Below are 16,133 nucleotides of genomic sequence, written 5' to 3' on the forward strand. Positions count from 1 at the left end.
GCCCACCAGGTTCAGCCTGCCTGCCACAACCTGCCACACCTTTGAGTCAGCACATGAAGACCAGGGATAGGGAGCCACACCAGATGAGTCGGCAGATGAGGTTGTTCTCTGGAATAAAGGCGTTCAGCTCCTGGAAAGTTCTTGTAAAATAAAAGCACTCCTGCACTGAAATAAAGTAAAAGCACTCCAGCACTGAAATAAAGTGTCCCTGCTCACATCTCTAGATGAGCCTGGCGCCAAAGGTGCCAGGACTGAGTCCAGCCAGGGCCCCTGTGTTTATGGGTCCCAAAGGGACATAAGAAGAGTCAAGTGACCCATTGCCCCATCACTAGATGGTGTGGTTCTTGTGTTCTGGGGCCTGTGGCCATGACACGTAGTGTGTGTAGAGGTGGGAGCAGAAGGAGGCAAGGGTGCCTTTGAAGAGGAAGATGAGAAGTTGATGAGGCACAGGAGTAACCAATCAAAAAGGAGGAGGAGGATGGGTTGAGGATCCTGTACAAGGACAGTACCATTTACATGGACACTAATGATGACCCTTGGAGGAGGAGAAGGGGGCAAGAAGGGCCTCCCAGCGTGTGCCACCATTGATGTATGAGGAGGAGTAGGGTGAGAGCAGAGCGACCATATGAAGAATCCATAGGCCAGGTGAAGGGACGACAAGGAGGATGTCGGTAAGAGTTTCTCTGGCAGCAGCATTGACATAGGTGTAAGCGATAGGTAGGCCTGGGTTAGAGGCCAGGGTGTCCTTTTTTTATTTTCTTCCTGACAGTTTTAGTGGGAGGTGAAAGATAGGAGATGGAGAAGCAGTTGCAGAAGATAGCGCTTTCAAAGCACAAATGTAGTTTGCTTGATACATTAAAGTAAAGAAATCTGGTTGGTGGTACAAACATACAATCAGATTACAAAAATACTGGCATTTCCTTTCCTCATAGCTCACCAAAATGAAGCCAGTAAACAACCAATGATAAATCAGATTTATTGTAATACATCATACCGTGGCGCAAGGCATGGCAGCCTGGGATAATGAAATAACAGAGCAGAGTCGATCAATCAGAACTATCATTTGATTTAGCAGCAGCTTTCCTTTTCACACCTGCAGCTTGATGGGATGCTGGCGAAGAAAGAGGCGCAGGAAGTACTTCAAGGACCAGAGGGAATGGGCAGACTATGATAATGTTGAATTTCGAAACACGGTAATTATAATTTAATTAGGACGGTAGACTTATCGAACACACAGCGCTGATACCAGCAATAAATAGTCAGGTGGCATAAGCTCAGTGACCTGATAAAGAAACTAAAATGATCTAAGACTCACAAGAGAATAATTATATTTCAGCCTTAATTAGTGCTTTTTTTAAATCATTCTGCCAAACAAAATGTGGCACATGCCAATACGCGTTTTGCTCAAAACCAAGTTTTTCAGGGCATCAATAAAGAGAAAAAGGTACATTAATTCCACTACTACATATTCACAAAGTGCTTTCAGATTGTTGTTCTCACTAAACCCTTCGGTTTCCCTTTCAACTAAACCAAATGCTTTGTAATTATTGAATGGTTCGGGATCTGTCGCCCCCGATCCCCCACCCCACGACCCTGCATGCATTGTTTGGAGCAGGCTCAGTATTCCTACTCTGTGATGGTGTGCAATGATACAAATATTATTGCAGATTCAGGTTGCTGGAACATGTGTGTGTGAAGAGGATGAATGTGTTTAGGCATTCACAATATTGCTGACTTTGTGCCTACAACACTAACATAAACAAAAAAATCACATAAAACCAGAAAGAAACATAAGTTGAATGGACGTTATAAGACAAAACCTAAAAAAACAATATAAATTGCCGGTTACGGTTACCAACGCAACTGTAAAGCCCCTCACAATGGACTGCTCAGGAAGTCACATAGGACATCGCAAATGAATCCATCTACGACATCAACAATGGGATCATTCAAGATATTAAGTGAAGGAGATTTTGTGTATAATATGGAGGTGGATTGTGTTGGAAACATATGCTCCCCATTAACTGCAGGATGAAGCAACAGGGCATGGAGGCAGACCATGCCCTGTGGGTAAAGTGGATAGCTGTATTGTTAATGGGGCGTTTAGTATCAATAGGTAAGGCTTTTTGTTAATGATAGTCTTCAACCATGAAACCCTAGGTGCACTGCAGGTGGGCATTACCCTCAGCCCTGCCCCAGACCACTCAACCTGTCTATAGTGATGTGATGTGTATAGGCGCATTATAAATGCCATATATCATAAGTGTTTCAAGGCGCGACGAGGCAAGGGAGGGGAAACAGAGGGAAGACAGAGACAACGATCCTACTATGCCAGGTGACATTGAGATTGTGCAAGTGCATGGGGGTTGGGGGAATGCAAGGGGAATGGGAGGGGGCAGTACAATACAAAGGATAACAGTAAAATAATTAAAAGACAATAAATACAATAAATAGGACAATGAATTAAAGATGCAGCCAGCTGGTGGCAAGTGCAAGGGTAAGTGCAGATATCAGGGGTCAAGTGCTAGTAGGGGCAGTAGGGATACAGAAACAATACCCAAGCGCAAGGGTTGTCAGGGGGGCAGTGCAGGTGTGCAACTGGCAGGGAGGGGACCTCGGCCCGTGACCAGAGGGTAGCCAGGTAACCAGTGTAGTTTAGATTCAGCCAGGAGATCAACAGGGGAGAGGAGGAGAGAACGCAGAAGCACATAGGAAGGTCTTGAGGTGCTTCCGGAACCGTAGATGGTTCTCCTCAAGTTTCAGAGAGGGAGGGAGGCTGTTCCAGAAGGAGGCCCCAGCAGAAAAAAGAGATCTACCACTAACTCGCTAATCAGAGAAGCGACTGCCCCTGAGTGAGTTGGAGGCAGATGAGCTAAAGACTGAAGATATTTAGGAAGAGAGAGTTGAAGGTATTGAGGTCCCAGGCCCCAGAAGGCCTTGTGGACAATGCAGAGGGTTTTGAACTTAATCCTTGCCGCCACTGGAAGCCGGTGCAGAGATTTCAGTCCTGGAGAGATGCAATCCCTGGGCTTGAGGCCAATGACAAGTCTCACATTCCTGTTTTGGATGAGTTGCAGAAGGCGGAGAGTAGAGGCAGGCAAATTTAGAAAGAAGCTGTTGCAGTAGTCCAGCCTAGAGAGGAACAGAGCCCTGGAGACAGCGAGGTTCTGGGGGGAAAGAGAGGAAAGGAAGAATACATCTGAGGAGATGCAGCTGGTAGTGTGACTTCTTACAGACTTCAGAGATGTGAGGAGAGAAGGAAAGCGTGGAGTCGAACATGACCCCAATGTTTTAGCCTCACAGGTGGGAGCAGGAAGAGGGCCAAGAGAGGCCGGCCAGAGAGTGATAGGAAAGGAGGGAGCAGGTGTGCAGATGAGGTGAATCTAGGTCTTACTGGCATTAAGGCATAGATCATTGGTGGCGCAGCACTCCTGGATGGCGGACAGTCAGAGTAAGTGGCGGAAGGGAGACTGAAAATTAGTTGAATGTCATCCGCATAGCACTGAAAGTTGGGGCAGAGAGAAGCAATGCAGTGGGCAAGAGGTGCCAGGAATTGGTTGAACAGCCAGGGAGAGAGGTTAGACCACTGGGGAACACCACAGGTAGAGATAGAGGAGAGGAAGGATCCAAGTTGGACCTGGCAGGATCGATCAGAGAGGAAGGAGGTCAGCCAAGCCAGGGCCTGATCAGTGATACCCAGGTTATCAAAGTGGGTTGAGCAGGATGGCATGGTCGACCGTGTCAAAAGCAGAAGAGAGATCAACTAAGATGAGGACACAGGGGGTGTTGGAATCAAGTTTGGAGAGCAGATCTTCACGGATGTTCAGCAGAGTAGTTTCCATGCTTCTGGCAGCTCTGAAACCAGACTGATGGTCATGGAGACAACCAACAGATTCAGTGTGAAGATTAAGCTGGGAGCTGGCCAGATTTTCCAGGAGTTTGCCCAGAAAAGGAGTGAGGGAGATTGGACGATAGTTAGCCGGGCAAGACGGGTCGGCGGAGAGTTTCTTAAGAAGAGGGTGCACAAGAGTGCTTCAGGGGGAAGGGGAAGAGTCCAGTGGTGAAGGAGTGGTTGCAGAAATCAGCCAGAGAAGGAGCCAGGGTGTCAATGTGGTCCTTGATGGTTTTGGAGGAACAGGGCTGAACCTGTTTTGACAAGACTTTCATAGATTTAACTTTTATCTAGAAACCTCGTCTGGTGAGAACAGGGGAAAGGCAGAGAAGGAGAGGTGGCCGTAGAAGGGCCAGAGGAAGAGAAGGGAGTAGAAGGAGGAGAGGAAGAGATGTCCTGCGTTTTAGAGATGAAATGAGAAGCCAGGGCCGTGCAGAGACTAACCCGAGATATAGGCCGGTAGTAGAGAAACTCCCAGAAACCCCTTGTTTTTGCAGGGCCGTGCAGAGGGCCTGGCAGGGGACAGTAGAGGTAAACACTGCAGCAGGATTGGCCAGCTCCTTGCAGATTTTAAAGAGTTTTGCCGAGTTATTAGATGCCGCGGAGACGCAGGCTTGGATGTGGGCTCTCTTCTTGGTGCGGACAGAGAGCCGGTATTGCCTTTGGAGCAGGCGGCAGGCCAGTTTGTCAGAGGATATACCGGAAGCCTGCCATTTCCTCTCAGCCACCCTGCACTTGCGTTTAAGGGTGACAAGGTCTGAGTCGTACCAAAAGTTGCACTTGGCTTTGGGTTTCAAGCGGATCCTCATGACAGGGGCAAGAACATCGAGAGTATCAGATATAGCAGAGTGGAACATGGAAAGGGCTGTGTCAGGGAGTGAGTCAGCCCAGGGGGGGAAGGGAGGTGGGGGCAGAGAGGGGGAGAAATTGGGGGCAAAAGCCGCAACTGACACACCCTTCATGGGTTGGATAACTGAGAAGGTAGGTGGCAGTGCTGGAGTTGGCTTCGCCTGAGTGCCCACAGGCATGACGTGGATATGTATTGTTGTTAATGTTCAGGGCATGGGCTATGGCCACATCCTGCATACAATGATTCTGCCTTCTTTGCGAGCAGGTCAGGGCCCAAGGCCATTTCCTGGGCACAGTGGCCCTGCCTGCAGTGTTCACGAGGCATGAAATGGAAACAGAGGCCATGTCGCTGAGCCTCCGTGGCTATGCCCCGCTTACACAATGACCCCCACATAGAGTGCATGCAAGGTATGGCCTGTGGCACACTGGTCCCAACAGCAGTGCCTCATCTTAAGCCATGCTACACGTACAGTAACCTTGGCTGTACCTTAAAGGGAAAAGCCTAAAGCAATGGCCTGGCCACAGTGCCCTTTATTGTTGTGTATTCAGAATGCACTGGTTGGCAATTGTTGACCCCAGAGTCTGCATACATCATTGTAGGTCCAGAGACCAGGGGACAATTTGTCACCTTTCAGATGAAGGGGATACAAAATTATGCATTATCCTATCCTCAAGGTCAGTAAAGAATGCAGCCGTATTTGAGCAATTTACTTAAGTTGAGTAGGTTTCACACTTCTGTAGCAAGCGCTTGCAGTCCTGTGGACAGGGTTTGTCCCATGGGGCAGCAATAACACCCTGAAATGTTGTTGTGGCATGGGGACGAAGGCTCCACGATAGATGCAAGACTCCGAAGTTTGAGCCTGAATTCCAGTAATTACCTAATTGGTTTCCTGTTTTTTTTCCTTCAAAGCTCTGATATCTTAACTTTACCACGTACCCGCCCCTCACCCATTCCAGCTACTTTTGCTAAGCATGCATGCACGCGACACACACACACACACACACACACACACACACACACACACACACACACACACACACACACACCCTCCCCCCCTCCCCCCCTCTCCCCCCTCTCCCCCCTCTCGCCCCCTCCTCCTCCTCCTCCTCCTCCTCCTCCTGCTCCCAGTTGGTTCAATGGTCGTACGCTCAACAAATATTCTTTAGTGTTCTCCATTCCCTAGACTGTTTGTAATTTTAAAACAAGTAAGGTTTTGAGCCTAACCTTTAAAATATCACAGCCGCCTTGAGTAGTGATAAACAACCAAGGTGGGCAAAGATAGCAACGGCCCCGTAAAACACATTTCCGTGACTGGTGTAAAAGACATTACGAATCTTGTAAATCCAGCAATTACAATAAAACTACTTTTGTTTTCTGCAGTAATTAAAGCACTTTCTTACATTTAAACTACTACAATTTTAAACATGTATTAGTACTGAAACTGCACGCATAATGGCAAAAGCAGCTATAATGATGTCCTAAGAAATAAATATTTAAAATCTACATGGCATTCGATATAAATTTAAGACAAAGCTTTGTCTCTAGTGTTTGGTGTTAAATGGTTTTCATTGAAGTGAATATGGGCACCATTTCAAGATTGTCATTTGCAGGTGGAGAAAAAAAGAAAAGGGGGAGATGGAGGGAGAATGGGCCTGGTAGAGTGCCCCATGTAGTTATTGACCCATTCTTCTGCCAATCAGCATTCACATTTCTGATAATGCATTCTGGACCAGTTCAAATTCTCAGATATTCTCATTACCTTTTTTCCTTCTGCGATGTCGGTGCCAACGTATGAGAGCTTCCTCCGGACATAAAAGAGCATGTCATCCTGCCGGGAAGCACACTTCTCCATGAAATACATGGAGTACATCGACGTCCAGAAAACAATGCGGTCATCTTTGAAGCACCCTGAGAAAATTGAAAAGAACAGGGTTAAGAATTTAAGAGCACTGACCTTTCAACCATCTGCCACTTGGGGCATTTTGGGATTCTTGGGTGGATAACAAAAATAACCGATTGGTTGAAATGTTTTAATTCTTTATATTAGGTTTTATATTTTCCAAATGAAACAAGAATAAATAACCCTTGTCTCCCGCCTTCCTCTTCCCCTCCTTCCTTCCCTAAATGTGAAGCATCAGGAAAGAAACAACCACAACTTTTAGTCAACATCCTTTAAGATACGATTATGTTCATGAGATTAATACCGATGTGGGCAAAGCTGACACTTTAAGAAAGCCACATGGTCTTGTTGAAGTAAGTAACCCATTCCATTGTTACAAAAGCCCAGATTTTTCATATACAGTCATGAAACGTAGGTGCTTCCCGACTCTTACATTTCTATGCTATTTCTATGCTGTTAGGAGAAGCGCAGATAGTATCAACATCATCATTGCCTTGGCAGAGACAAAAGAAAACCCCTCACACTTCTCGCTTGGTAAATGCAGCTCTACAACATGTTTGACAAAAGATTATTCAGTTTTAGTAATGCTCAAGTTAAAAGTCATATAGTCTTAAGTGGGCTTGTTAAGTCCAGTTTATTTTCTTGTGCAAAAGACCAGCCAACACGTGTTGACACAATGGACCTCATTACAAGCATGGCGGTCTGGGAACTACCGTACTGGAAAGCATGCTGCTACCGTAGTTCCCGGACCGTCATACTACATGCTCTGCTCGCGGGTGCCGTTTCACCCACCAGATTTTTCCTGGCGGGTGTAACGGCACCCGTGAGCAGAGCACGTCGGATGCACTGGCATAACTCTGTATGTGCCGGTGCATCCGACCTCCCCATCCCCATTCAGCCCTATGCGGCAGAATGGGGATTGGGAGGCCCTTGATTCAGGCAAACGCAAATGGGCAATTACCGGGTCCACCAAGCTCAGCATGACCCGGTTCTTGCCCATTAGTGGGTGCTGGAAAAAATGCAACTCTGGCGGCAGCCGTGCCCTTAATAAGGGCACGGCTACCGCCAGAGTTGTAATGAAGCCCAATGTCTTTTTCAAGGCTATTAAATTCTTGATGCGTTACCAGATTTGATACTTGAAGCGTCATGTAAGGCATCACCTCCAAAACTACCATCTACGTATGTCAGGTCCCCCTCATGGAAATAATATAGACATAGGTGCCCTGTAAGGAATCGCCTCCAAACGCTATCCTCTGCTGAGTTCAGTCAGGTCCCCCTCATGTGTTATTATTTGCAAGAACAGGTGTCCTGTAAGGAATCACCTCCCTAGCGTTTCTGCGTTTTGTCAGTGCGCTTTTACTGAGATAAAAGTTCCATCTCAGCAAAAGCGCTGACTGCTGCTCTATCTATTCTAACCCACATCTTGCTGTTGTCTCTGGTGAACCCTTCTCCAAGAACTCTGATCTGCGACACTTCATAATATGCTAGAAAATTTGTGAGATACAAACCCCTCTTGTTTCTTGGGGATTGCAGTGTTTTATACGAAATCCGGGGTCCTTTGTTTTTTCATACAAAAGCGAATATCAATCCAGCGAGAGATTTTATGAAGGATGTCGGAACTTGGATAGGGACAGCTTGGAAGTAATAGAAAGCCCTCGGAAGGACAACCATTTTTAATGATGCCATCCTGCCCAACTATAAGATAGAGGGAGGTTCCCATCGAAGGAGACGCCCCTTAATTTTATTTATAAGGTTAGGGAAGTTAGCTGCCTACGCTCTCTCTAGAGAAGTGGCGAGTGTTACTCCCAGGTATTTAATGCCCTCTTTGGTCCAAGTAAAAAGTTTGGACACCTGGGCTTGATGTAGCTTATGTTCCTTTAGAGTTTGATGGAGTATTTCTATATTGAATATATTGACCTTTAGGTCTCCGTCTTCTCTGAAGGTGTCAAATTCCCTATGAAATGCTGGAAAGGAGTTCATAATGTTCATCAGGTAAAGGAGCAGGTCATCAGCGAAAGCGGTTACCTTATGCTCTTTCCCCCCATTGAAAGGAATGCCCTTTACCTCTTCTGTTATCTCAAGCGATACTCGAGAGGGATTCACTGATAGATAGATGGATTGAGGGTGCAATGCAATTTGCCCTCACCAGGAATAGATTACTGTAGCCCTTAACGCAGAGGGTAGCAAACAAAGGACCATTACACACAATCAAATGCCTTGTCTGCATTTATAGATAGAAGACAGAATATTCATAATTACTGCTTTTTCCGTGAGGTGGACTATCCCTCGAATATTGTCAAAGGTTTGACAATTTCTTACAAAGCCGGATTGATCAGATTAAATCAAGGATGGAAGCAGGTAATCTAATCTGTTGGTTAATACCTTTGTGTAGATCTTTGGGTCCATGTTTATCAATCTTATAAGGCAATAAGATCCACATTTGGAAGGTTAATTATTGGGATTCAGAACAGGAACCACATTTGCTTCTTCCATCGAAGGGGTGATACGACCTGAGGAACTAAGTGAATTGCAAAGGCTTGCCAGCTTGGGGACCAGAATTTTCTTTAAACGTTTGTAGAAAATGACTGGGAAGCAATCCGGTCCCAGAGATGTATTATTCGGTAAGTTCTTAATTACCAATAAGACCTCCTCCTCCAATATTTCTGACATTAGTCCCTCCCACTCTAGCAGGGTGATTTTCGATAGAGGCAGTGTTTTGAGGTAATCGCACTGCAGGAGGACATTCTGATCTATAGGTTATTATAAAACTTGGTACACTCGCTAATTATCCCATCTGTGTTCGCAATTCTATTCCCATTGCCATCTTGTACAGCCATGATTATTCTGGAGCCCCTTTGTTCCCAAAGGGCTCTGGCCAATAATGTGTCAGCTCTGTTGGCTCAGATATAATACTGATGTTTGATCTGTAATAATGCTCTCCATGCATGCATGGCTCTCAACAAATCTAATTGGCCAGGCATCCCCAAGTAGGCCTTTAGGTTTGCCCTTGACGGGTTAATATTGATTGCCTTCTTAAGAGTAAGAAACTTCCCTTCCAGCTCCTGCTCTAATAGCCTAGACTGTTTGTCCCTCTGGGATTTTAGTAAAATCAATCCTCCCCATGTAACCGGCTTAAAAGCGCCACAAGTCATCCACTCCAAGGTGAGGGAGGTTGTGTTTACGAAATAATCCTGGATTACATTCTATATTTTTTCGATAATAACTAGTTTTTGAGGAGATCCAAAGGGAAACTCTACCTTCATGTCCCACTCCGTACAGAAGGCAGATTGAGCTTTGCTAGTACTGGTGTATGATCTGCTGGAAATTGAACCAATCTCTGCCTCCCCATTCTACCAAGTAGTAGGATTGTACTCCATATATGAATCCATTCTAGAGTGAGTGTTATGGACATTCGAGTGAAAGGTAAACCCGGTCTTCTGGTCGTTAGCCTCGCTCTAGACCTCCCTCAGATGTAGCCTCTTTATCTTGGATTGTAGGGTCTTCGATGGCGCCCTGTCCCTAAAGGGCGAGCCATGACTCCGGTCCAGAGTCGGAGAGCAAGCAAAGTTAAAATCCCCCATTAAATGCATGCTGAACATGGATAAGGTAGATCAAAGAAAGCCATTTTGGCCAGTGTTGGGGGTGTATATCGTTGCCAGTGTAAGTCTAGAGGTTCCCATTCACAAAGAAGTATTGCCCTTCTTTATCCTCCTTCACCTCCAGAACTCCATAAACTAATCTGTTCCTGAAGGCTAGGAGGACCCCCATCAGACTTAATCGGGGACGTTGCTTGTAAATGCGAAAATATTGTCTAGACCTTACTTTAGCCAGGTCAGCCCTTCTGATACATTTCTCTTGTATCGCCAATTTGTCCACACCTCTTCCCTGGAGGAAGTGGACTACCTTCTTCCTTTTTTGCCAGGGAACTAAGTCCCCTAATTAAGGTGGGTGAGGCGCGCACTCCCGGTCCTGGTCAATTGAACCTGTTGCAAAAAATATAATAAGTAGCTGGGTCAAATCCCAAAATGGACAAATATTCACAGGGTTAGATCCCTTCTGCTGCAAATCAGGTACTCAGTAATAACAGGGTTAGATCCCTTGCTGCAAATTAGGTACTCAGTAATAACAGGGTTAAATCCCTCAGCTGCAGTTCTGTGGTCTGTAGTTGTTCTCCTCCTAGCGCTTTCTTATCTCAAATAATCATCAGGGAGGCTGTTGAGCAGGTGTGTCTAATTAGACTCAAAGGATTCTGGTAGCTGTAGTGAAAACGTTTTTTTCTGTTCAGGTGACCAGCAACCGACACCCCTCCGATAAGAAAGCGCTAGGAGGAGAACAACCACAGACCACAGAACTGCAGCTGAGGGATTTAACCCTGTTATTACTGAGTACCTGATTTGCAGCAAGGGATCTAACCCTGTTATTACTGAGTACCTGATGTGCAGCAGAAGGGATCTAACCCTGTGAATATTTGTCCATTTTGGGATTTGACCCAGCTACTTATTATATTTTTTGCAACAGGTTTAATTGACCAGGACCGGGAGTGCGCGCCTCACCCACCTTCTTTTTTGTACTGAATGCTATGGGAGTCCCGGGCTCCAGAGGCAGCGCCACGGGGTGACTGTGCCCCACTTTGGAGAATCATAAAGATGGTTCTCTCCCCTCCCCCAAATTTGGGAAGGACTTGTGCTTTGGAGGGGTGTCGGTTGCTGGTCACCTGAACAGAAAAAAACGTTTTCACTACAGCTACCAGAATCCTTTGAGTCTAATTAGACACACCTGCTCAACAGCCTCCCTGATGATTATTTGAGATAAGAAAGCGCTAGGAGGAGAACAACCACAGACCACAGAACTGCAGCTGAGGGATTTAACCCTGTTATTACTGAGTACCTGATTTGCAGCAAGGGATCTAACCCTGTTATTACTGAGTACCTGATGTGCAGCAGAAGGGATCTAACCCTGTGAATATTTGTCCATTTTGGGATTTGACCCAGCTACTTATTATATTTTTTGCAACAGGTTTAATTGACCAGGACCGGGAGTGCGCGCCTCACCCACCTTCTTTTTTGTACTAAGTCCCCTAATGGTCTGCATTAAAAGTAGGAATCGTTACTTTACAAGTAGTAGTCGCTGAAAGCATTGGAAAAGTCAAGGGTCTTCCTCTATTCGTGCAGTGGGCAAGGGCCTCAATGTTGTGGGAGTGCGTGTGATAAGTTGTGTAAAGTTTCCTCATCTTCTAGCATAATGCATCCTGACCCTACCCTTTCTAAAAAAACAACCACAACACTGAACAATTAAGACACACAAATTGAACAACTAACAGAATCAAATAAACATAGGTGGGAGGCCCATGGCCAAAGCACCTGCCGGTTCAGAGTTACTGAAATTTGGTTAATGACCAATTCAGCCTGCTAATGCACACTAAGGCTCTCTAGGTGGAACCAATTTGAGAATCCCCCAACCATTCACCCGGTCTGACTGTTACAAGGTTGCTCATATCTAAGATCCATTGAGGCTGACCGTGCACTGTATTTCTGTCCGGGAAACTTTTAAGGAAGTGGGGGAATACCAATATTGAAGGTCCTGCTCTGGAAGCAATTTTCCTTAGCCGTTCCTGTGGAGTATGTTCTTTCACTTCTTACAAGGAGCCGATTGAAGTAGAGAACTCCGCCCACAGTTTTTTGCTCACAGTGGGTCTTTTAGTAGGTATGGGGACATCTTAAATAGGCATGCCCTCCGGGTGTGAGAGGCGCATACCCTCCTTCACTGTGGTAATGCGCTGTTGAGAATCCTTCCGAGTAAAAAGGAGGCCAAAAGGAAAAGTCCAGCGATATCTAATTTTATTGAGCTCTCTCAGCACAGGCCCCATTTCTCTGCTTTTCTGAAGGCTGGACAGGGCAAAGTCCTGGTACAGTTGGAACACTAAGCCATTCACTCAGGGGGGGGTGGGAGGGGCTGGGGTGGAACTCTCACATCTGGCCACTGCAAGCCTCTTTCTGCAGGTAGGATGACACAGCTGCCAGAACATCTCTTGGCCTAGCGTTGCAAACCTTTCTTCAAGGGCCAACCCAGTGGAGTCTGTCCATCTGGAAAGAGTCTGGGAGAATGTCCCCCAAAAGGTCGCCAAAGAGGTTCTGGATTGTGGATTTTAGCTCACCGTCACAGATATCCTCCGTCAGGTTTCTGATTTTAATGCCATGAGCAATTCCTGAGGTCTTCATATTGTGGTTCTATATTCTGAGAGACCCTGGTCAGATGTTTGAGGACCTAGTCGTTTTTCTGGGCATCTACCATCAGTTCTTGGAGGGCCCTAATTTTTATCCATCTTGGGAGAATAGCTCAGCGGCAATGTGCTCGCCTTGGAAGCAAGACGACACAGAGCCACACCGGTTCGATCACCAGGTCCGCGCTTAGAAACCTCTGGGTATTAAGCACGTTATAAATTAACTATCATATCATACTCTCCTCCAGCTAATTCACATCTTGTTTCATCTCCACAATGGCCCATTTCAAGTCACTTAGCGGGATTGGAGATGATCCTGGAAAGTAGACATGAACATTTTCTGAAATGATACTAGACAATGCTGGAGGTCTTCTGTGGATAGCCAGATTGAGGGAGGAGATTCTGCTCTGCGGTCACCATTGCGTTGCTGAGTGCCAGGTTTCATGGTTGGTTGCCCAAGCTCCAGCATCGTTGGAGCCACCTGCTCTTAGGAGGGTCCTGGGGTTTTAGGCATGAGGCAGGTTACTTACCTTTTCCCTTCGGCATTGGAAAGTATGAGAGACTTTGTCCAGGAGGACCAAAAGAGGCCCCTTTCTTCCTTGCATGTCAGTCGCAAGGGTCACGCATAGATTGTACCATGGTTAGGTGAGTGTTGATGATGTCCTTGTGGGGCTAGGCTGTCTGAGGCATTTATTCTGTGCCGTGGACATCACCACCCCTTGAGTTCCAAACCCCAGCTGGAAGTAGGTGTTGTGTGTAGGCACCTCAGGGTCTCTGGCAGACCAGTGCGAAATAATCTCTGTGAGGGGACCATTCCCCAGATGATGAGAGGCAGCTCAGCAGCGCTGTGCATCCCAATCACTGTTTAAGATGTTCCAGCTGCTCTCTGGGCAACATGCTGTTCCACAGGGGCTCAGGCCGATCTTCATAGGTGGTCCTCAGTCTACTCAGGTCAGGACAGAGACCCTCTTCCTCCAGCCCGATCAACCGGACGATGTTCACTCTGGAGTGGGTTATGCTTTGCAGGCAGAGTGAGCACGCAAACAGATATGTGCCCTGTTGCTTTGGCATCTGGATCGAAGAGACTGTCTCACCTGACCTTAAAATGGGAGGCGACCCGACTTGCAGGGATCCTGGTGTTTGAGCCTGAGTAAGACATGCCTCAATAGGGAGAGAGCCCATCTCTGTGCTGGTGCCCCATGCCCACCTTACGAGCCGCGAGAACAGCCCTAGCTGTGATTTCGCCGGTGGCCCTTCACCGAAGCACCGACACTCACGTCTCCACTGAGCCGGGCAGCATCTTGGAATCCCTCGATTTTATTGCCAACTTGCTCTACTGCTAGTTTAATACTATATGCATTCAGTGAGTCTGGATTGTTTCAGGGTGCCGTTTTCCTCAGGTGCTCAATAAAAACGGTCTTGTTGAAAAGAAAAAAAAAAGACTAATCCTTCCACTGTGAACATTTACAACATTGACCTAAATAGGTTAGAAGGTTGGTTGAACATCGAGGATGATCCAAAAAAAAAAAAAAGTCACCCTTGTGACAAAGCCCAATTGCACCAATTTCCCAAATGCAGGCTGTATAACTTATCTGTTCAGTAAACTACAATAGAACAACAGACAACCATGTTGCCAAAAGATAAAGCAGCAATTTATCCTAAATGTGTCATTTTTCCAGATCAGAAAAGGGCAGCTCATTGCATACGCTGGCAATATGCCTCCAAATGGTATCTTCATACTAGCAAGAAAGCAGGATTAAGGCCAGCCAAATGTAGATTTTAGGAAGGAGTATTCTCCAAGTTATTACAACATCTAAATCCAAATAGCTTTTAAAAATGAGACCTCCAAATCAGACAAGATCACCAGGGCTCAGACTGCAAAATCACTGAGCACGATACAAAAGGTTGCATTATTTCTGAAATATAGAGACACTGTCAAGGAGCAATGGTCTAGTCTCTTGGGTATCAAGTAAGTCTCTAGGGTAGGCCTTGGCATGTTTATTTTTAAATAATAAACCAATCTCGTTTTTTGTTACAAGTCAATCCATGCATAATTTCAAAGTGGTGATGTTATGAGTTACGTATACATGTTTTTAATTAGAAGGTATGGATAATAGTACATTTAATTGTCGTAAACACAGCGAGACAGCACTACAAAATTAATCCCCGTATCAATATAAGTAAAGCCTGCTTTCCTCTGCTATCACCACTGGATCGGGAGCTGCGACCTTTGGCTCTCCAGATGCTTAAACTGAAACTCCAATCAGATCTAACCAGCGCAGTCAATAGTGAAGAATCATGGTTTAGAAGCTGCAGGTTGCAGACCCGCCCCCCCCCCCCCATGCAATAAAGGATTCAAATATCAGATGTCTGGGAATCATACAGAAAGGTAAAAGAAAAAACATTGTGTATACCCTGGTCGCATTCAATTTCTTAGATCTACATACAGTCCAGCACATTCTATCATTCAGTAGCTCACATTACCATTGCCAGAACTGTTCCAGCTGAAAAAAGATGCCGGATTACAAAGCTTCCATGCTGGATTACTGTATGTCCAGATAATAGGGTGTCATCCAAAAGGGAACTTTGCTGTATTAACCAGCTCTTTGAAACTGGGATAACCAACATTTGTTTAGGGAGCATGTCTGCGTATCCAGTATCATTGGGTCCCCAATGATGCCAGATGACAAAGCTTTTACTACATATTCATTTTCTTTTTTGTAAAGTGCTGCATTTTACCTCCAAGCAACAGTCTCTGGGTAGAAGCGGCAAGCGGGTTCTAGTACTTTATGATTTCAGTTAATCGGTTTCAAACCCCTGGGGTTAGCAAAGGTAGCTATGACTGAAAAGCCAGAGCACCAGTGACCTCACTATACATGGGGTAAGCTGCACAGATTCACTATTCATAGAATTACGAGGCAGGAAGGTGGGTTCGGATGGGCTATTTAGGACCCTCTAGAAGCTAAATATGCTGGCTAACTAAACAAAATTGACAATGGTTTCCTAATGCAGTGTACGGTCCTCTATACAGGCAATAACTGTTGAAAACAGGATCATATGCAGCTGCCACCACCTACAAGAAAGTGTGTAAAAAGAAATTACTGCTCTTTTGGGGAGCTTTATGAGGAAGGATTATTAAGACATCTGCCCGATCAGAACAGGACAGCAATCAAAATTCTAAAAAAAGAGCCGACTTGAACAGGTCCATGTAAACAAGATTAGGGGAAACTTACCATGGAAAACAAACTTTAATGATGCCCCTCAGATATCC

General features: G+C 45.8%; 1 protein-coding gene across 2 annotated transcripts in view; it reads right to left on the minus strand.

Annotated features, from left to right (window-relative positions):
* Nucleotides 1–16,133, minus strand: part of KIAA0930 (KIAA0930 ortholog) — a 1,042,143-nt gene that overhangs the window by 685,006 nt on the left and 341,004 nt on the right. For both annotated transcript variants that reach the window (XM_069628175.1, XM_069628174.1), the window contains exon 2: nucleotides 6,502–6,650. In XM_069628175.1, the coding sequence (XP_069484276.1) occupies nucleotides 6,502–6,650 (149 nt within the window). The remainder of the gene's footprint in view (nucleotides 1–6,501; nucleotides 6,651–16,133) is intronic.

This window comes from Ambystoma mexicanum, chromosome 12 (genome assembly GCF_040938575.1).
Source record: "Ambystoma mexicanum isolate Mex_15411 chromosome 12, UKY_AmexF1_1, whole genome shotgun sequence".
NCBI lineage: Eukaryota > Metazoa > Chordata > Amphibia > Caudata > Ambystomatidae > Ambystoma > Ambystoma mexicanum.